At 40.2% G+C, this 23,304-nt stretch overlaps 1 protein-coding gene across 2 annotated transcripts in view; it reads left to right on the top strand.

Annotated features, from left to right (window-relative positions):
- The first annotated feature begins 13,408 nt into the window (after window positions 1–13,408).
- The window catches only part of LOC126094803 (phosphatidylinositol 3-kinase catalytic subunit type 3), a 100,214-nt gene continuing 90,318 nt past the window's right edge, over window positions 13,409–23,304 (top strand). For both annotated transcript variants that reach the window (XM_049909372.1, XM_049909371.1), the window contains exons 1-7: window positions 13,409–13,759; window positions 13,996–14,184; window positions 14,644–14,800; window positions 14,994–15,107; window positions 15,450–15,608; window positions 15,700–15,795; window positions 18,820–19,017. In XM_049909372.1, coding sequence (XP_049765329.1) covers window positions 13,686–13,759; window positions 13,996–14,184; window positions 14,644–14,800; window positions 14,994–15,107; window positions 15,450–15,608; window positions 15,700–15,795; window positions 18,820–19,017 — 987 coding nt within the window. In that variant the 5' untranslated portion in view covers window positions 13,409–13,685. The remainder of the gene's footprint in view (window positions 13,760–13,995; window positions 14,185–14,643; window positions 14,801–14,993; window positions 15,108–15,449; window positions 15,609–15,699; window positions 15,796–18,819; window positions 19,018–23,304) is intronic.

Below are 23,304 nucleotides of genomic sequence, written 5' to 3'. Positions count from 1 at the left end.
TTCTAAGTGTTGTGAGACTGGCAGGAGGCACATTCAATATGCTGTTCACTGTTTCCTGCCACAAGTTGAAATTAAGAAACAGCGCATTCCACACAACACATCAGAGTATCTCAGGCTTCATGTTCAGAATATGTTGCACAATGTGTGCCTTCAATTCAGCTACATTCGGAATTGGAGCACAGAATCCATTATGTTCTAGATAACCTCACAGCCAGAAGTCACACAGATTAATATCAGATGATCTGGTTGGCCAGGCTGTAAGTAAATGATGACTGGTAATCCTAGCATTTCTGAAATGCCTCTGCAGTAGTTGCTTCACTGGCTGTGCCATGTGTGAAGGAATTCCATGTTGCATAAAAATGATCCTAACCATACATGCATGCTGCTGAAGGGTCACAAGGATGTTGGTGTGCAAAAGACTGCCATAGCTTTTACTAGTGACAGTACAGTTAACAGGACCACAAGCCCCATCTCCTCAAAAAAATATGGCCTTATGGTAAACAATGCTACCAGCCTGCACAACATAGTCACCTTTGCAGAATGAAGTGGTACCGGCTGACATGCTTGTGGATTTCCCATTGCACATATTGTGCAATCTGCATATTGACACATCCTTGGAGATAAAAATGGGCTTCATCTGTCCACAGAATGTTCCACAGCCATTCATTATCCACTTCCATGTGAGCAAGAAATTCCAGTGTGAGCATTTGTCTTGCTGATATGTTAGCAGGAAACAACTTGTGAACATGGGTTATTTTCTATGGACAACAACACATGATGTTTCTTAGGGTTTTATGCCCTGTGCTCACAAACATGGGCAAAGTTTGGGCAATTTCCCACATACTGCATGTTTGCACACCTCCATTCTACCCCTCCAGCAGTCCTGTGGCCACATCTTTGATGGACGTCAGATCAGCAGCTTTCCCTCTGCCACAATGCATATCAAAAGAACCTGTCTTTTTGAATTTTGTAATCATTTTTTCTAGACCAGGGAGTGTCCAGAACTTCTGTAGCGTTACTGGAACACAGTCACCATTCTTGTAAAAGAGCTTTACAGCAGGATATGATCCTTCAGGGAGACAGTCATGTTGGAAGTATCAGACACAAACGAGGAACACCACGTACTGTGCATCTGTTGGTGTGAATATACTAATGTTTATAGTGTCATCTATTGGTCAATCTGTCCCCCCCCCCCTTGCCATGTCATTACCCCCTGTGTCAATAACATGTTGTTCAGATAATTCTGGACAGTTTTTCTCTTTCTACAGCAATTTGAAACTGGAACTTTAATTATTGACACCCTGTATTAGAGGTATAAGAGATAAAGTTAGTGAACTGATTGTTATTGTTGACTCTGACATTACTGATATGCCAGAGCACCACTTAAACAATGTGTCAATTCAGAGGTTTCCTATACTGGGATATAGATTAGCTCGCTATTTTTCAAGGAGCTCATTGTGGAGTGGGGGAGTGGCCATATACATGAAAAATGGTATGCCATTTGAATATGTTAATATATCAAAGCACTGCTCTGAACAAGTCAATAGATATTGGGCATGGTCAGTTCGGTTTAGTGAAAGAACACTATTAATTATAGTTTATCTAAAGGTCCCCTAACTCTGATTTCAGGCCTTCTTGGTTCACATTGTAGAAAATACTAAAAATTAGCTGTTTATGGTGATTTAACATTAATTTTAAAAGTGATTGTGCAAAGAAATAATGTAGAAAGATCTGCTAAATTCATATCATTTGATGCAGACTATTCTTTCCAACCTGCGTGCAGGGGAACAGTGACACAATTACAGACAACATTATTTTTTGCTCTTCATTACTAGAGTGATACTCTGTTAGTCGACAGATACATTGTCTTTCAGGTGATAATACACAAATTTTAACACTATAAGGAATTTGAACACACACTAATGTTAAATATAATTATAAACTATTTAGAAATGATAATTCAGTGGCAAGAGAGACTTTTTTAAACCCCATTAAAGAGCAAGAGTGGCAAGAAATTTATAGTGCAGATAACATAGTTGATAAAAATAATGGTTTTGTCAACATATTTCCCACACTCTTTGAAAGTTGCTTTCCATTAGATGGATGGATGACTGATGGAGTAAGGACATTATGTAGAAAAAAGTGGGAATTACATCAAAATGTCAGGGGTAGAAACAATCAAGCTGTAATAGCTCATTTCAAACAGTATTGCAAGGTACTTAAAAATGTCATTAGGGAGGCAAAAATCATGTGGTATGCAAATAGAATAGCTGATTCTCATGGTTAAAACCACATGGTCAGTTGTGAAGGAAGTCTCCAGCCAACAGCTCAGGGGTGAGGATATAGAGTCAACATGTAGTAAAGATTTTTTTTGTTGCCATTAAGTCAGATACATGTACAGTATTTAACGATTTTTTTCTCAATATAGCAGATGCACAACAAAATGTTGTGTGGGCAGGGAATTATAAAACTCTCTTAGAAAATTATTTTCTAAAACATCTATCTGAAATACATCTCAGTGATACAGACAAGGTAGAGGCTGAGTCAATAATTAAATCACTGATGTTTAAAGACTCTCATGGATATTATGGGGTGTCGAGCAGGATACTAAAGCATTGTACTACATATGAAACTTCCTGGCACATTAAAACTGTGTGCGAGACCAAGAGTCTAACTCAGGCCCTTGCCTTTGGCATGCAAGTGCTCTACCAACCAAGCTACTCAAGCATGGCGCATGACACATCATCTCAGCTTTACTCCTGCCAATACCTTCCTTGGTTACAGCACTTACCTTCAAAAGGCAAAAATCTCAAATTTGAGCCTTGGTCTGGCACATAGTCTTAATCTGTCAGGGAGTTTCATATCAGTGCACACTCTTCTGCTCAGTGAAAATTTCATTGTGGAAACATCCCCAGGTTGTGGTTAAGCTATGTCACTACAATATCGTTTCTTCCAGGAGAGCTAGTCTTGCAAGTTTCATGAGAGAGCTGTTGATGTATGTCATTAATTTTATAACAACAGTTTTCATTGTAATTTTATTAAAAATCCCTTTATAACAATACCAATGATTGTTCCGATTCATATATAAAGGGGCAGCCAGGTTGGCATTGGAGAGCTGTATTTTATTAGATTCCATGCAAGAAGCATGCAATGACTTGTGAAGTCTGGAAGGTAGAAGACAAGGTACTGGTGGAAGTAAGGCTGCGATGGCAGTTTGTGAGCTGTGCTTGAGTAGCTCAGTTGGTACAGAACTTGTCCACAAAAGGCAAAGGTCCTGAGTTGGCGTCTACGTCTGGCACACAGTTTTAATCTGCCAGGAAGTTTCATATCAGTGCACACTCTACTGCAAAGTGAAAATATCAGCCTGCAAACAACACCCAGGTTGTGGCTAAGATATGTCTCTACAATATCATTTCTTCGAGGAGTGCCAGTCTTGCAAATTCTGCACGAGTGCTTCTGAGAAGTTTGGAAGGTAGGAAATGAGGTATTGGCAGAAGTAAAGCTGTGATGATAGATCATGAGTCATGCTTGGGTAGCTCAGTTGGTACAGTAATTTCCCATGAAAACAAAGGTCCTGAGTTCAAATCTCAGTTCAGGACACAGTTTTAATCTGCCAGGAAATTTCGTATCAGCACACATTCTGCTGCAGAGTGAAAATTCCATTCTGGATACTATGCCGCATATGTTGGCCCAGTACTTTGCCACATTTGTAATGCTTATTTTAGAAATGCTCAATTTCCTGAACAATTAAAGTACTCAATGTAAAACCACTTTATAAAATAGGAGAAAGGGACAATGTATACAATTTTACACCTATTTCTATACCATCAGTGTTTGCAAAAGTTATTGAAAAGGCCATTTATATAAGTGTAGCTGATCATTTCAGCTCATGTAATTTGCTGTCAAATGTACAGTTTGGTTTCAGAAGAGGCGTAACAACTTTAAACATTATATCCTACCAACCAGCTGTCCACCAGGACAAATAGCCACTGCTAAACTGTTGCCAAGAGCAAAATGGACCACCCCGTGGCACAACATGCAGCTGAACATAACACATGTGATTTCAATGGCTGCTTTACAACTCGAGCCATCTGGATCCTCTCCTCCACCATCAGCTTTGCTGAATTGCTGAGATGGAAGCTATCCTTACAATACAATCTCCACTTCCAGAATGATCCCAGCCTCATCCTATGGTAACCTACTGTCTCTCCACCTGTCAGTTTCAGCCCCCTCTATCTTATCACCTCCTTCCAATTCATATCCCCTCACCCTCATAGTACACCTCTTTTTTTCCCCCACCCACAGGTCTTTTACTCTCTCTGCACTCCCTCACAGCCTCCCACATTATGCCTGGCAGCTTCGTCCTGCCATCTTCTGGTTCCTGCATGTTCTGTGTTCTGCCAGAGAGTGGTCTCCCCCCCCCCCCTCCCCCACTCCCCATCCACTCCTACATCTCCATCTCCTCTATCCCACTCTGGATTGCTGCTTTCATGCAGTGCAAAAGTTGCAGTCAGGTCAGAGCAGCCAGAAATAGCAGTCATATGTGCATGAAACATGCCTGCTTGTGTGAATATGTGTGTGTTTTCCTTTCTTTTCTGAAGAAGGCTTTGACTAAAAGCTCATTGTGGAACAATCTTTTTATTGTGCATTTCTGTAACTCAACAGCTCGAGGTGAGCTGCAATCTATCCTTTTCATAATTGTTGATATTCCAACCTGGACTTTCCAATGTCCAGTGATGTTTTCCTTTATTACCATTCTCTAAAGCATTACTCTACTCATTGTCCATTCCTTCTCTTCTTTCCTGTGTTTTTCATCATCTTCCAAACCACACATGCTCGCAACTCAATGTGTCATTCTTACAGTGAGTAGCAATCTGTCCTTTTCATAATGGTTGATATTCCAACCTAGACTTTCCAAAGTTTGATTTTGCCAAATGGCTTTTTTTTTCATCACACAGCCCTGTGATGTTTTCCTTCGTTACTATGTTCTAATGCATTACTCTATTCATTGTCCAGTCTTTCCCTTCTTTCCTGTGTTTCTTTATCACCTTCCTAACTGCACATGCTCTGACATCCAAAGCAAACTGTATCAGTGGTCTCAACCACACAGAACTCACAGCTAAGTGACCACACGGATTGTTCATGCAGCTTCTCATGCCCCAAATTCTCCCTGCTGATAATTATAATTATTCCTATTGATCCCATTTCCTTCCTTCGTTTCATGTACTTTCACACGTTATTTTCCGTACCAACCTGTGCCAACTGAACTTGTGAACCTCGGCCTAAACAATAGCCCTCCATCTCTCTCTTTTCACCTGTCCCAACAAGTGCATATTCTCATATCTCATACATTCCATCCTTTTTCCCCATATTTTGTACATATTTGTTAGCATGTATTTTTATGTATTTTCAAGTCTTTGTGAGTATTTTTATGTGTTGGTGCATATTTTTTACGTATTTGGATGTGCCTGTATGTATTTTTATGCGTCTTTTCTGTTATCCAGTCCCCTCACAACCACCTAATGCCTTCATTTGCCTATTTCCTACACCAGTTCCCATTTCCCCAATGTCATCCTTGCCACAATGCATCCCTGCTTTGTCTTTCTGCACCGGTCCAGGAAAGTATCCCTTTCACTAGCTAAAACCCAATCCCACATCTAGTTCCTGCTGCCTGAACCATGGAATTGCCCCCTCCTCCAATGGCATAACCATAAAATTTCCTTTCTCTGGATCCCATCCCTCCTTTCAAAATGACCATCACCTTTTCAGATTCTGTCAGTCCCTGTCCCTCACAAACCTGGTATTGCAAAAACACATCTCCATAGTGCAGGCTTCCCAGAACCATCTCTGCACCCTGCACAAGATACTGCTACTGTGCAATGCCTGCTACATGCATCACATTTCTGAAATTATATCACTTTCCCTCCAGCACTTGCAAGAGCATTCCATCCAGGTTATCCAACCTGCTTACAAATTACTGCCACCTTGTGAGACGTAAAAATCCATTGAAACCCACTTAAAGTATACAAGTCCTGTAGTTGGTAGGAACATTTGGGATTAACCTAATTATGTGAAATCTGGAAAAAAATGTTCAAGTACATTGATCAAAGTCATTTCTTTGAAACTGAGATGGATTTGTGTTAAAACAATAACTAAATTAAAGTCTGTTGTATTTAAACAAAAAACCAACTGAGAGAATCAGAATTGATTAGAAAATAAAAACATAATTAGTGAAAATGTTATAAGTGGCATGTAAACATAGGTAGTTCTTTAGGTATTTTGTCAATAATAAATAAAAGACCTATATTGCCATACTCAGTAGGTGACTTGGAAACATATATATTGGTAGGAACATTTTCCGATCCATGTATCTTTTGCATTTTATAAAAATAGTAAAAGTATTGTTAGTATTTCATATTTTCACATTTATAAAATATTAAAGTATTCCTTGTATAAGTGCCAGTGCAACTGTTAAAGTATGTCATTAATTTTATAACAACAGTTTTTGTTGTAATTTTATTAAAAAAAAACCTTTATAATAATACCGAGGATTGTTCGGACTCATATATGAAGGGGCAGCTATGTTGGCATTGGAGAGCAGTATTTTATTAAATTCCATGCAAGAAGCTTGTAATGACTTAAGGAAAATGTAAGTCAGTGTTGTAAGCATGTCAGTACAATTATGAAATGTCTTAGAATAAAAGTTCTGAAACTTAATGTTTGTGTTTATTAATCATGGCTTAAAACCCATGTTGCAGTAGACAACATGAGCCTGAGGCAGCAGCAGATATATGGATGAGTACACCCTACAAAATTATAAGCTTTGTCAAATAATAAATTTCACACATGCTGCAACACTATCCAATCCCTATACTGCCTGCAGAACGTTCCTCCTAGTCAACCCAGACCCTGCATAGTTGACCTCTTCAAATTGTCACATCCCCCTAAACCCCCTAGCATCACTCCACTAAGTCCAGAGCCGTAACAGCCCTGGAATACTATTGTTAACCTTTCAATCAAAATCCTCAGCCCCACAGAAGTTTCAGTGGACCACCCAGTGGCATAACTTGTTACTGAACATAATATGCTTGATTTCAATTGCTGCTTCACAACCCAGGCCATCTTAGTCCTCCTTTCCACCACCAGCTCTTCTGAACTGCACAGATGGGAGTTGTCCTTACAACCCGTTCTCCACTCCTGAAATCACACCCACCCTCAACCTACAATAATCTACTCTCTCTATCCTCCCAGCAGTTGCCGCTGCCTCTGTTCTATCACCTTCTCCCAATTCAATTCACATCCTCTCACCTTCATCATGCGATGCTTCCTGTGTTGCAGTCACTGGGTTTTGTTCCAAAAATGAACAGCATAGAGACAGAAGTGATGACACTTTCATTCATTTTTGGAACACAACTTACAACCAGCTTAGAGACAGAAGTGACGACACTTTCTGCAGGACCTGGCCATTATTTTGCAGGAAAATGCTCAAGCACGTACAGTGCAAGCTGTTACTGATTTGTTTGACTGATGGGGCTGCTAAGTGCTATACCACCTACTGCACTCCCCTGACTTAAGCCCCAGTGAGTTCAACTCAATTTCTAAACTGAAGGGAACACTTCACGGCATTCACTTCAGAACTGCTACAAATTCATTGGGCAACAGACCGCGCCGCTCAAACTGTCAACACAACTGGCACTGCTAAGAGTATCCTATGACTTCCACATCACTGGCAATGGGTTATACACAATGCTGGTGACTACTTTGAAGGTCAGTAAAACTTTGAAACATGTATCTGTTTTGTACAAGCTGTAAATCTGTAAATAAGTAGTTGCCACTACTTAGGTTCCAACCCTCATATTTATCATTTATTGGAAAAAATCCAGGATGGAACATACCAATACTATGAAATGGACAGTTGCTACTCACCATTATAGTGGAGATGCTGAGTCACAGATAGGCACAACAAAAAGACTGTCAGAAAATAAACTTTCGGCCAACATGGCCTTTGTCAAAAATAGACACCACTCTCTCTCTCTCTCTCTCTCTCTCTCTCGCTCTCCAAGTGCAACTCATGCACACAGACCATAATTACCCTTCCAACCTTGTACAATAACAGATATGCCATGCTTATCTCTCTAGTCACCCTTCCATCTCCCAAAGTCCCACCTTCGGGCCACAAAGGAGTGTTCCTCTCGTGACTCAGTACCACTCAAGACTGGAACAACTGAATTCATTCACTGCCGGGGTTTTGACCGCCCCTTGTTGTGCCCTAAAATGAGAAATAACCTACCCTCTATCCTTCCCACCCCTCCTACAGTGGTATTCCACCACCCACCAAACCTACACAATATTGTCCACCCCTACACAACCCCTGCTCCCAACCCCTTGCCTCATGTCTCATTCCCTGTAATCAACCTAGATGCAAGACTTGTCCCATACATCCTCCATCAACCACCTACTCAAGACCGGTCACAAACATCACTTATCCCATCAAAGGCAGGACTACCTGTGAAACCAGTCATGTGATCTACTAGCTGAGCTGCAACCATTGTGCTGCATTCTACATTGGCATGACAACTGACAAGCTGTCTATCCGCATGAATGGCCACTGACAAGACACAACTGGACCACCCTGTTGCTGAGCACACCACCTAACACGACGTCCTTCATTTCAATGACTGCTTCACAGCCTGTGCCATCTGGACTCTTCCCACCAACACCAGCTGTTCTGAATTTCACAGGTTGGAACTCTCCCTGCAACACATCCTACATTCCTGTAACCCTCTTGACCTCAACCTTCGTTAGTCATTGTCCTTACCCATATAGGGCCTTCCCTGTTCCCATTCCAGCACTACACAGCCCTGTATTTCATGAACACACCCAGTCTTCCTACTTCTCTCCTTTTCTGCTATCCCCCGGCCTCTGTGTAACCTCTCAACTGCACCTAGGTGCCCTACTCTCTCTCCATCTTATCCCTTCATGCTCCCATTAACAGCAACTTACTATCCCCCACACCTACCCTGCTATCCCAACCCCTCCCTGCCCCAGCCTCCTCTTTACACCACCCAGTTAGCCATCCCATCATGCACTGCTGCTCGCAGTCTGGCTTCAGCTGCCAGAGACTTTGGTCATGTATGTGTGAGTTGCATTTGTTTAAGTGTGTGGGGGTATATGTTGTCTATTTTTGACAAAGACCTTGTTGGCCTAAGGCTCATTTTCTGACACTATTTTTGTTGTGCCTATCTGTGACTCAGCATCTCTGCTATACAGTGAGTAGCAACTATCCTATTCATAATATTGTTACACTCTTATTAAAGTTAAATTGGCAGTCCCAGTCTTTCCTTCTCATACCGTTCAGTAAGTCTCCCCTGACGCGGGGATCTGTGTAACTTTTCCAAACTCCACCCCTTTCTCTAAACCTCACCAGTCTTTTCCTTTGCCCCTCCTCCTTCCCCTTCAACTCTTCTGTCAGAAGAAGGAGGCTCAAAAACCTTGCAAACTGCTGCCACCTGGTGAGTAGATTTTTTGTCTGTCCAATTGCTTATATTTTCAAAATTTGATTCTTTTCATTTATATACACACTACTAGGTATAAAAAGGGGTGGATGTGAAGATTTCATGTTACTTAAAAAGATTTCTGCATTTGGCTTGAGAGTGTGCTCCACTCATGGTTCTTATGGCTCTGTTCTAGGAAGTGGCCGATTTCATCAAAATATGTGCAATAATGGCATGAAAATAACCATAAGCTGGTTTAATGGTTTCCATATTTCTACAAGAGCAGACAATTCATAAAGCTTATGTTGCAGAATTTAGTTTTTTACACAGATCCAGGATGTGGTTTGATGTGATTAGTTTGCTATCAGTTGATATGTCCAAGTATTTTCAACTATCCACGCAAGCTATCTGCTGGTCACATAGTTTTTCTTCTATTTTTTCACCTTTCAAGGTCATGAGAAACTGGATACACTTTGTTTCACTGTAATTAATGTATGCAATTTATGTTAAACCAGTTCACAATGACCCTAAAAACCTCATTAGCTGACACATCAAGTTTGTCTACTGAATTATCAGTAAGCAGCATAGTGTCATCAGCAAAGTTGGTGAATTTATAATATTGTGTACACATATGTATATCATTAATAAATATAATAAAAAGTAGATGGGGGGGGGGGGGGGGGGGGACATAGCCCTGAGGCACTCCACATCTCCACGTGTGATAGTGCCCTATTCCAATGATGCTGAGACACTTTCTCGACTCTCTAGTGCTATTTTCTGTTTTTTGTGTGACAGATACGAATTAAGCCACTTCCCTGCTGTACCACCTATGCCTAGATATGTAGCTTTGTGTAAAAGTCTTCGGTGACCAATGCAGTCAAACATTCTTGGTAGGTCACAAAATTTTCCAACCATCTTCATCTCTTTGTTGATGGAATCCAAAACATTGGCAGCAAATGCCAAAATACAGACTACCTTTTGCTGATGATGTTCCCTTCACTGATATGCTTAACAATCCTGGCATGCATTAGTTTTTCTAACACCTCAAAAAAACTTGTCAGTAGAGAGATTGGCCAGTAGTTTGAAGTATCTCCTTATCTCCCTTCTTATCCACAGGTTTCACAGCTGCATACTTACATCTTTAGCAAACTATTGCTTGCTTAAGCGAAGCATGAAAAATGTGGCAAAGGATTTTAATTACATGGCTGCAGCAGTATTTTAATAATTTACTAGATATGTTTTCAACTCAAGTGGAGTTTTTACTTTTCTGAGATTTAATGACTCTTTCACTTTCCAGGATAGTGACTGTTGTTACTTCCATCTGTTGTACTGTCCTAGGTACACAGGCTTGCAGAAAATTCATGGCCTGACAATATGCTTAACTGCTCCAACAGCTATAGCATTTGCATCAAAGTAACTTGGCACCTGTGACTTTTGCATCTCTCAGTTCGGATTTCAACAGGGTGTATCAACAGAACAAGCTATTTTTTCTTTCACCCATCATATCTTAGAGTCTTTTAATAATAAATTGTTTCCTGTTGGTATCTTCTGTGAGCTTTCTAAGGCCTTCGATAGTGTTAATCACGAAATCCTCTTAGCAAAGGCTGAATATTATGGTATAAGTGGCTCATGGATTAAATCCTATGTAGCTGGAAGAAAGCAGAAGGTCATGTTGAACAACTCTGAGGGGTACTCTGTGTCATCTAGCTGGGGCTCTGTTGGCTGTGATGTTCCTCAGGGCTCTGTACTTGGCCCCCTTCTCTTCCTCATCTTTATCAATGACAATCCCTTGTGTACTAGCTTTAAAACTCACTTTACTCTTTTTGCTGATGACACCTCTATCCTCATCAACAAAACTCCCAACCTCAATCTTGAGGAATCGACCAATAATGTCTTTAGTGAAGTATGTAATTGGTTTGTAAATAATGGGTTATCATTAAATGTTAATAAGACCCAGTTTGTACATTTCCAAGTAAGGAAAAAAGTTGAGGATCAATTAAGTATTAGGCCTACATTGAATGGTAGTGAGTTACTACAAGTTGAGTCAACCATGTTTCTGGGTGTACACATTGCCAACAGTCTAAAATGGTCTGAACATATTTTGCACCTCCACAGAAAACTCAGCTCAGCAACATTCGCTGTTCATATTATTTCCACTGTATTTGACCGAAACATCACAAAAACTTCTTATTTTAGTTGTTTCCATGCACTATTGCTGTATGGCATAATTTTCTGGGGTAATCAGCCATTATCCAAAAAAATATTCATTGCCCAAAAGAGAGTTATTAGGATAATGAGTGGAGTCCAGCCTAGACATTCTTCTAGGAACCTTTTCAGAAAATTAGGGATACTGATAACTGCATGCCAATATATCTACTCCCTGTTATGTTTCATTGGTAAAAATGGACAATCGTACCATACCCAAAATACCAGGAGGAAGGTGGACCTCCATTACGAATCAAAAAACCTTACTATTGTACAAAAAGGAGTCCATTACACGTTACTTATCCACGAGCTTCCCAAATTTAAACAACAGCTCAAACAGTATTTATTAGATAATTCCTTCTATTTGGTAGAAGAATATTTCAGTAGAGTTAACTGTAATTGATTTTTTCATTTACTAACTTGATGTGCTATTGTGCATTAAGATACTCACAATCACTGTTAACATTACTGTGTCTTTCATTTAGCTATTAAGATCTACCATTTTAATGTACTTTTTTCTATACCTATTAATGTGTATTTTGTCTTATACCAGCTATCCCCTTGCAAGAGGTACTTTTATGTATTCCTTTTGTATTATTTGTAATAATTCTGACACGTCCTACATCCATGCGAATGTCTCGCAGTATTGGATTTATGAGATATAAATAAATAAATAAAATCAGTAAATCTATCCAAATTGGGTATCAATGTGAACATAGAACTTACACTGTTCGAAAAACTGACCCTGAGCGAGAACCGAAAGGTAGTTAATGCTTTGCTTACGCGACACCCCCCCCCCCCCCTCCCCTGTCTCACACACACACACACACACACACACACACACACACACAGAGAGAGAGAGAGAGAGAGAGAGAGAGAGAGAGTGATACACATACAAAAGATAAGTAAGGAAACGCAGTCATTTGTTACTGGGTCCCTCATGCGAAAATACTATCCCTAAACAGCCTCCAGGACGTTCGTGATTATCTTACGTATTCAACCTCATAAGATAATCCTTAGGGCCCTGGGGTCTCACGATTTCAGCGACAACCACTTGTTCGTTCTGTTGTGCAGCCAGTGACACGCCAGCTGACTGAAGCGAGGCGATATTCCTTGGTTCTTAATCACAAAGAAATACATACAATTCAACTTTCGCCCGTAATATTGTTATCTATTACGACCCACGTTTCAGCACCATGTGCACTAATTTTTGTGCCACAGACAAGCTGATATCTGATCAGGATTTTTTTAAGTATGAAGAGTTGTTTCGGGATAATACTTGGGTGAGGAAGCTTTTAAAGGCTTGGATTGTAGCCGTTATGAAACGTGTGTTTATTACTGACTACTGTCCAGCGTGGATAAGGAGTATAAATATTTGTTCAGGGTAATAGGCCTACTCGAAGTACACTTTCGCGGAATCAAACCACTGACGAAATTACTACATTCCTGATCTATTGTGTGACAGTCAAACTCTCCAGTCTCCATGTTTATTGGCAAGTGGCAACATTCCAAACATGCGCTACAGGATTTACTATTTATTTTTTATTCCAGTCATAAGCATCAGCAAAATATCGCAAGTGTACAGTGAGTTGGTACCAATAAAAAAGCTTCACAAATAAAGCAATAAACTCTTGTTGTATTTATTCGTACTTCAGTAATATACAAGGAAATACGTCCGGTTGCCGTTGGTAGCCATGTGTACATACATGCATATCTGAGAGCGATGCAGCGATGTAACAGTGTATGTTGTGGAGGAGTTGTCAAGATTTGTAAATACTTGTTTGGGGTCAGACACATGGGTCGGATGGGTGGTTTGAGAATAAGTATGAGAGAAGATAGTAGTTTCCTCCGGACTTCTCCCTGTTTCAACATTGTAGAGTGCTTCTGATAGAAATATACATGCATTTCGTTTCGTATGACAACAGCTGACAGTATTCTGCATGTAACATTAAGTTTAACAGTCGTACAGTTTTATTTCGAAATAAGATGATGGAAGACTTAAACTCCGAATTTAATTACGTGTACAGTTCATCACTAGAAACAAAAATTCAGGTGAAAATGTGAGTTGATGCATGATATATGTTAATTTCTCTTGATCTAAATACTATTTTAAACTATCGACCGTTTTATTTTGCCACTGAGTTCTTCAAATTCCAATTGTCTTGTTGTCACTAATAACAATACAAGTGAACTCATTTAAATGTCGTATTTAGTAATCATAAATATTTTCGGTGCTGTGTGTGTCTGGAACAGACAACCTTCAGTCCTTGTTGTTGCTACTTTTATTTTTGTACAGAGGGACACTAGAAGGAAAGCGTCAGAAACCAGATTATCAAAAGCTATTGACTGACCCAATGTTGAAGTATTCGGGGCTGTATCAAGACGGCTGTGCTGATGTTATGGTGGTCTGTCAAGTTTTTGCTGATGGACGGCCTATTGCCTTACCTGTTTCAACTTCTTATAAATCTTTTTCTACGAGATGGAAGTAAGTAACATTTTACGTGTAAAAGTTTATCTTCAGACTAAGCAGTTACTTCTGATGCTTTAGTGATGTAGGCGTATGGTAATTCTGTAAGAGTAATAAATGATCACTGCAGTTTTAGGGTCTTTTGTATTTTTTGTTTATTGATACTTTGAATGTGTATGTACTTCAAAGAAAATTCATTGAATATTTGGCCTTGATTAAATGCCTGCCTGTAACTAAGCAAAACAACTAGCCCATTGGACGAATGATAAGCTCGCTTCAGTTTGGGATTTATGGAATGAGTCTAAAAGCCAGTTTTCATTTTCTCCAATTATGTTTTGACACATTCAGCGAAAACAGTAATTTTTTTTTTAATGTAATACTAGGACTTGATAAATTTCATCTCGATAGTGGAGAATTCAGTAAAGTTTTCAGGATGAGCATTTTGGTTTTTAACTAATGCAAACATCTGCTTTGCAGCTGGAATGAATGGCTGACTCTTCCTGTGATGTTCAGTGACCTACCCAGGAATGCCCTTTTAGCACTGACCATCTATGATTGTGTGGGACCTGGCAAAATGCAGCCTGTGGGAGGGACAACCATATCATTGTTTGGGAAACATGGTGTATTTAGACAGGTATGAAACACATTTAATATTGAGGCAGCTACATATTATCTTTTGTCAGCTGTTGCATTTAAGTCGTTTAAAATATGCAACCCAATCCTCAAAGGTAACAATTGTGTTGTAATGTCACATCCTTTCACAGATTAGTTTCACATTTGTAATTAGCAATTACCTACTTTCATTTCAATTCATGTTCGTGTTCAAGGGTATGATAGACTTGAGAGTATGGCCCAACCAAGAAGCTGATGGTAGATCTCCAAGCAGTACTCCAGGAAAGGCAAGAGATCATGGGAAAGAAAAGATGCAGAGACTTGCAAAGGTATGAATCCTGCTATCTAGGCCTATTAGTAAATAAGTTCTCTGTTTGAGAAAATATAGGCCAAACCTTAGTTAACAGATGATGATCCATTGAATTTTTAATCTGTCAGTTACTGTTGAGGAACCAATGTTGGGTACAAATATGTAGCATACCAACTGGTTTTGTTCATCTAGCTTTCTTTTCTTCCATGAACATAGGAATTTTAAGGTTTTAACATACTGTTTTAGTTCAGTGTTGCTGACAGTTCTTAAATTACAGTCAAAATTCTTTTTCTTTTTTTTAACATCTTATGAAATATTGTGCTATATTTGTTTAATCTCTCAAATATTTTCTGTGTTGCAGCTTGCAAAGAAGCATAGGAATGGTTATATCCCGAAAGTAGACTGGCTGGACCGTCTCACTTTCCGTGAAATAGAAATGATCAATGAAAAAGAAAAGCGAAACTCTGATTACATGTACCTTATGATTGAATTTCCAGTGGTTGAATTGGATGGAGTTGCAGTTAGTATTGATTCACAGAAAACAAATTTCAAACATTGATAATTTTTTTTTTATCTTGTTATATTGTTATGACAAATAAAACATGTTTCAGCATTCTGTTGTCTATTATGAACAAGATGGAGATGAAGTTTACCAGTTTCGGGCCCAGGCTGACATTGTGACAGTGCCCGATAATGAAATATTGCAGGTATGGTTATGTATTTAATCTTGCATCTATCATTTCTCTCGGAAAAAAAATCTTGTAATCCAGTGAGCTTTATGAATTCAAACCTCCATTGGTTCTGTTGTACTTTAATCTTGATGTACTATATTCCACATCTAACATTTATTTTGAAAAAAATATATGGGGATGTGAGAAGATGGCCATACCAAATCAGCACTTTCTCAGTTTCCATACTGGCTAAAAAGCTCCCATTGCTTGAATGTGCATTCTCCTTGCTGAGCCTCTCTCCGCATCAGTTTTTGCACCACCCTACAAATTATATTGTATGATCAACTCCCCTTTTTCTGCAGTGGTGTGTTTGTGGGTGGAAATGTAGTGGCTTAGCAGTAAAAATCCCTAACTGTCAGAAGGCTCCATCAACACTCAGATCCGAAAATATGCACACACAGCAAGACAAAGGCCTTCTATTCTGTACAGGAGAAAATTATCTTGCACATAATAAAGTGACATGTAATAGTAAAGTATGACCACTGACAAAGAATCACTAACAGGCTTGAAAAGTCCTTCCTCTTATCTTCAGACCCACAAGGAACTGTTCAGATAATAACAGAATTGCGTCTAATCATTCCAAAACCAGTAGATAGGAAAGTAATGGGCATCAGTTTAAAGTTATTTTATGTTCAAAAAAAATTTTTTTTTTTTTTCCAAATACCAGGCTCGACAGTGAGCTGTTCTCAGTGGTATGTCGTGGGGAGCGGATCGAACCGTCCTACTTCGTCTATATCGGTCGATCGTCCGCTCCAAGCTGGATTATGGGAGCTTCGTATACTCCTCTGCACGGCCATCCATCTTACGCCGCCTCAACTCCATACAACATCGGGGTTTACGACTTGCGATCGGAGCATTTTATACCAGTCCCGTAGAGAGTCTTCATGCTGACGCTGGCGAATTGCCGCTCACTTACCGGCGCGATATACTGCTTTGTCGGTATGCCTGTCGGCTACTGTCAATGCCCGACCATCCGTCTTATCGTTCCTTTTTTGACGACTCTCTCGACCGTCAATACGGGTTGTATGTCTCTGCCCTGCTACCCCCTGGAGTTCGCTTTCGTCGCCTCCTTCAACACCTTCATTTTTCACTCCCTGCAACCTTTCGAGTGGGCGAGAGCCACACGCCACCTTGGCTCCAGGCTCAGGTCCGCGTTCACCTTGACCTCAGCTCGCTCCCAAAAGAGGTCACCCCCAGTTCGGTCTACCACTCCCGTTTTTTGGAACTTCGTTCGAAGTTCATCAACATGACTTTCATTTATACAGATGGCTCTAAGACCAATGACGGGGTCGGGTGTTCCTTTATAGTCAGGGCACAAAGTTTCCAATACCGGCTCCATGATCATTGTTCGGTCTTCACAGCTGAGCTCTTTGCCCTCTACCAGGCTGTTCTTTACATCTGCCGCCACCGACATTCTGCTTATGTCATCTGCTCAGATTCCCTGAGCGCCATCCAGAGCCTCAGTGATCCGTACCCGGTTCACCCTTTCGTACACCGGATCCAACGCTCTCTTCAGCGGCTGGTGGACGTCAGTCCGCCAGTTAGCTTTATGTGGGTTCCTGGCCATGTCGGTATCCCTGGGAACGAAGCTGCAGATGCCGCGGCCAAGGCTGCGGTCCTCCAGCCTCGGACAGCTTCTTGTTGTGTCCCTTCGTCCGATTTTAGCAGGGTCATTTGTCGGCGCGTTGTCACTGTGGCATGCCGATTGGGCTGCACTTACCGACAACAAGCTTCGGGCCTTAAAACCTCTTCCCGTGGCTTGGACGTCCTCCTCACGCCCTTCTCGGCGGGAGGAGGTCGTTTTAGCAAGGTTAAGGATTGGACACTGCCGGTTCAGCCATCGCCATCTGCTGACGGCTGCGCCGGTGCCGTTCTGCCCATGTGGGCACTTGCTGACGGTTAGACACATTTTAATGTCCTGTCCCGATCTTAACCAACTGCGCCTCGATCTTAACCTGCCTAATACTTTCGATGCCGTTTTAGCGGATGACCCACGAGCAGCTGCTCGTGTTCTTTGTTTTATCAATTTGACAAACCTCGCTAAGGACATTTGATGTTGTTTTTTAATCCTATGCCTGTCAGTCTCTTTTAGCGTGTTTTCCCTTTTAGTTGTTGTCAACTTGTGCCTCGCGGTGCATTTTTAGAGTAGTCAGGGCGCTAATGACCATTGAAGTTGTGCGCCCTAAAACCACAAAAAAAAAAAAAAATCGACAGTGAGCCTTAGTTCATTTGTTCGTGTTAGGTGTGCATTATGATAATCAGCCCAATGTATTAGGTCACTATTGTGTTCTCAAGCTGCAGACAATGATTCAACAAGTGCAAACAACCTTCTTGAAAATGGCTACAGGCAGTTTGCTCTGATGATTTGTTCTGTTCCTGAGTGCAAGTCTTTTGCATTGCTTTCTGACGGCTGTTTTACAGGTCACAATTTGGTCAGACTTGTGATGGTCACTCTGAATATGATCCAGTGTTTGAAGTTGTCGTGACTGTCCAGTTTCTAAAGCACTAGTGACTAATCGTGCTGTTTTAACCACTCATGTTGCTGAGACAATGAACAAATTTATTTGCATAAAAGTTAAAACTAGCAATACTCACTGAGCATATCCCAACATTTCAGATCCTTCTGCAATGCTTAATTTGCCACACTATGGCTGTGTGAAGTGTCTGAAAGGGAAAGTCTCTTTAATTCTCCACTGGTAATACAAAATGGTGGTTCTCTAAGCCACTGAAGGCATAACATAGTCCTCGTGATGTATCATGCTATCTTAGACTTGTCTAAGTGTCATAACTGGTGTATATGATGCTGCCATTACTGTTACATTAAATTATCTGTGTGGCTTGTTCATGCTGTCTGTACAGGATTTAAGATACGTGTAGTATCATTAAAATGGTTGCAGTTGTATGTATATTTTTAGCATAATGTAAGTTAGGAAGAGAGAACTTTTAAAAAATATGTGATTAGTGAAATACGTATCTCACAAGGAAAGAAATATTTTTCAGGAAAATCTGGTTGAAAGTAAACATCACAAACTAGCTCGCAGTGTTCGAAGTGGCATTTCAGATAAAGATGCCAAGCCAAATGCAAGTGTCCGTGACCTTCTACATACAATAGTTGGTTATCCTCCTACTAAACAGTTAACAACTGAAGAACAAGATCTTGTTTGGAAATTTCGTTTCTATCTGAGCAATCAGAAAAAGGTAAGATCAATAACTCCTTTGTTTCACTTACATACATACAGTACTCTGCAAACACACCATAAAGGGTGTTGCAGAAGGTACTTAGCATGATACTAAGTTTGGGTTTCTTTGTGTTCCAATTGCCCATAGTGTGTAGGAAGGATGACTGCTTAAATCCTTTTGCACATACTATAATTAGGCTAATCTTGTCTTAATGGTCCCTACATTATGTAATTGTAGAATGAAGAAGATTCTCTAGATTCCTCCTTTAAAAATGGTTCATTTTGTGGGATTATTGGCTTCTGTCGTGAAGCATCAGCCAATTCAGGTTTAACATTTCTGTGATGCCCACCTAAAGCTGTGCCCCTGTATTTGACATATAATTCATCCTCTCTGGCATTCTCTTACCATATTGAAGCAGTATTATATTTATTTTCGACAAGTACTTGTATATTGTCAGATTTGCTACAAAGGGTACTGTGAAAGTTTTGCAATACAGCTTTATTTAATTTTCTTTGAAGTAATATCTGCCACATTGAATTCACCTTTCTGTCCTCTGAAACCAATTCCTGAACCACTTCTCCCAAGTTTTGTAGGAAGGCACACTCATTGTCCCAAGCCCTCAGGAAGCCCTCTTCACTTGAAAACTGCACTTCTTTCAGCTTCATTTTCAAATGTAGAAATAGTGCAAAGTCACAAGGAGCAAGGTCTGGACTGTAAGGAGGGTGCTCAAGAAGTTTGTCCTGTTTCCTGCAAATATTTGGCACGTGCTTTGGTGGGGTTAGCTGGAGTGTTGTCATGATGGAAGAACAAAGTGTCCATTCTTGACTTCTGTTGCAGCTTCTTCAGAGACTGGTTGACTTTGAGCAGGCACTGTTCAGTGTAGGGCGCTGAAGACCTTGCTGTCGTGCGCCCAAAAAACCCCTCTACTACTACTACTACTACTACTACTACTACTGTTCAGTGTACCATTAGCTGTGACCGTCTTCTGTGTGTCCAAAACAACACGCTCCACGATTCCACTCGCCTTAAAAAAAAAAAAATAAAAAACCTATTGTTTTCTTCTTTACTGATTGGAATTTTTTGACAGTTACAGGTACATCATCATCATCGGAGACCCAAATTTCTTTTTGAGTCTTAGTTCATATGTCATAATAGTACAGCCAAGTCTTGTCACCTGTCACGGTGTTATTCCATACTGAGATTTTCCTGTAGAAAACTTCTTTAACATCTTCCAGCACCAAGTCAGAAGTCATGTTATCTGCTCTTCCATCAGTCTGTGGCACTCGGAGACAACAAAATTTCTTTACTTTGCAAATGATCATGTAGAATCAAACAAATTGCTGGTGCATTTAGTCCTAAGGTACACTCTATCTACTTATAGGTCACTTACCTGTCCTGGTCTAGCATTTTCCTCACAGCATCAATGTTTTCCTCCATATCTGATTATCGTGGCCTCTCAGCGTCCTCCAGAGTGAAATTTGTTTGGAATTCTCTGTGCGTGAGTATAGTTGTACGATGTGGGCACATCACTGAGTACAAGAGTCATTTCTTCAAGTCTGTGTTTAAAAAAAGTGCAAAGTTGTACCACAAAACTGCCCAAATCTCATTTCGTGACCACGATGCCATAGCAAGCACTTCAAACTAACCCTGCTGGTGAATGACTGTGCCCACGTACTTGCCACAGCTGCTACAGTGCAAGTATGGAATATTCTCAGAACACAGCAACAATCAGCCTCCTGGGACTTATTGTTGCTCCATATTGCAAAACTTTCCTAGTAGCCTTTGTACACCCATGATTGAAATTAAAATGTACCTGAAATTAAGTGATTGGGAGATGGTATGCATATTCCTCTAAATTTTAATGGGATGATTTCAGTTTGTAACTGATTTAATAGAATTTGTAATTACACGTGCAGATGAATATAGATTATAACAATACTGAAAATTCTGGATGGAGCAATGCATAATACAAGGAAAAGGCAACCACTCACCTGTAATGGACTGAAAAGTGAAACATAGAAACACAGTATTTAAAGTAGATTTCAAGCTCTTGCTTTTTTTTTTTTTTTCTTCTAGTAACAGTACACACAAACACACACTTGCCGAAATGCATTCTCCCATTCCCATGGGGAGATGGACTATGGAGTGTGCATCTGGTTGCCTGTGTGGTTTTAGAAAAAGAGCAAGAGCTTTAAAGCTAGTGTGAATATGGTGTCCTATTAAATGCTTTGGTTAAATTTTACTTATGGCAATGGCAATGTAGTTTGCTAATATTGGCAACACGCAATCGATTTGCGTGAGCACAATAAGTGGATCGACTTTTTGTAAATTAAATCATGGGAGAATGTGGATGGATTAATGTTTATTCATAAGTCACATGTTCAATATATTAACAAACATCGATCCACGTACTTCCTCCCATGATTTAATTGAAAAACATTCATCCACTTAGTCAGTGTGTTCTTGCAGACTGATTGTGCGTTACCAACATTGGCACACAATGACATCACTTCTGTAAATAAAATTTCACCAATGTTTCATTGCTACACACACCAGCCCACTGTAGGTGAGTGTTTACCTTCCCCACAGATTAAATACATGTCATAAATTTTTGCTAGATTAGTTGGGTAAAAGTTAACTTGAAAAGCTGAAGAGAAAATATTTTCTCTGGAAATGTAAATGTAAATATTGTTTCACACTCAGCCGTTGTCAAACATCACCGAAGTGATATATTATTTCACCAAGTTTAATCATCACATGAATGATTTTTAGGTGTTCAGGCAAAATGTTCGAACATACACTGATGCAATGGCGTTACAGAAAAATGAGATTCCATCCTTCTGCTTTGACCTATGATGTCACTAAGATGGCACACACCCTTACTTCCAGCATATACAATATGGCAACCTTAACATTCCTGCATACACCTGCACAAAGAATAATTGACAGAAAATATTTCACACCAGCAATAAAATGGAACTAACCAGACAATTGTAGGAAGTAGGGGGCTTAGATCAGGAACAAGCTGAATACACAATACCAATAATGGCACCATCCCAAAACAAGTATCGTCCACAAAATCAAGGACAAAAAAATTCTCAACACTCAACACAATGCTACAAAAATGAAAACCATAGGAATCTTCCATTTTCACTTGACACACACACACACACACACACACACACACACACACACACACACACACACACTCCAAACACAGCCAACATCCCAACCCCAACCTACACAATACCCACATCAAAATACAACAAACAAAAATTAATTCAGACCTTAGAAAGAAAAAATACAAAACCAGTCCTCAGGAAACAAAAGTAAATCACTCCTTAGCCCAGCTCCAAAACCTGCCCCATCACCCCATAAACCACACAACCAATCCGCCCCCCTGTTCTTTCCAACCCACTCAGCTTACAACCCTTGGCCTATACATTCTCCCCACTGCCGTTAAAAAACCATAATAATTGTCAGAAGCAGTCTTCTGCCCGCCATACCCAATCTAAGTACGACTGCAAATTGGATGAGCACCTCTCCCCCTCCCTGAACATATTTCATACTCCCCCTCCCAAAAAAAGACCTATTTTGTATTCGACATACCCCAGGGGAATATTCTTTATGCTCCATTCTTAGTTAACAACCAAATGATCATAACCCGTTTTCTCTAAACTCATGTAGGATGAAAAAGAATCTGCCCTACAGTAATCCCCTCCTCAGTATATTCCATTTATCAATTTTAAAGCACCCAGAAAACATCATCAGAAAGGCCGCTCTATCCAAAATAACAGCCCTCACACCCATAAATGAACACTAGAACCACCCTGCTAATATTTCCTCTTCCCAGTCTGACTCATCAGTCTTCAGTACCACACCACCCGTCCCCTCCCCCCCTCCTCCTCACCAACTTCCTCCTATACTTCACAAAGCTCATTGCAAACTTCATTGAAAAAATGGCAATCAATCCCAAACACTTCGCACACTCACAAAAAGGAATAGATGACTGGTAGGTCACTAAAACAGTATCTATGATGCCCAACCTCAACTTCTTGAACCAGGTCTCTATACAGATTGCCAAATGTTGTGACAGTGACAATGGCACATATACAGGTGGGACTCTACTCAACCTCATGTGTTCATGACATCGCATATACTCGGCAACCACTCTGAAACCCTGCAAAAACTTTATGGTAGTCATGTCTTCCACCCCTGTTAAATTTTTGCCTTACCTGTTGCTAACATAGGAAAACACTACTACATTTTTGACCATGAAAAACTCGTGGCACTAATAATACCTAA

Source organism: Schistocerca cancellata, chromosome 8 (assembly GCF_023864275.1).
Source record: "Schistocerca cancellata isolate TAMUIC-IGC-003103 chromosome 8, iqSchCanc2.1, whole genome shotgun sequence".
Taxonomy (NCBI): domain Eukaryota; kingdom Metazoa; phylum Arthropoda; class Insecta; order Orthoptera; family Acrididae; genus Schistocerca; species Schistocerca cancellata.
This window is presented reverse-complemented; position numbering and strand designations above follow the sequence as displayed.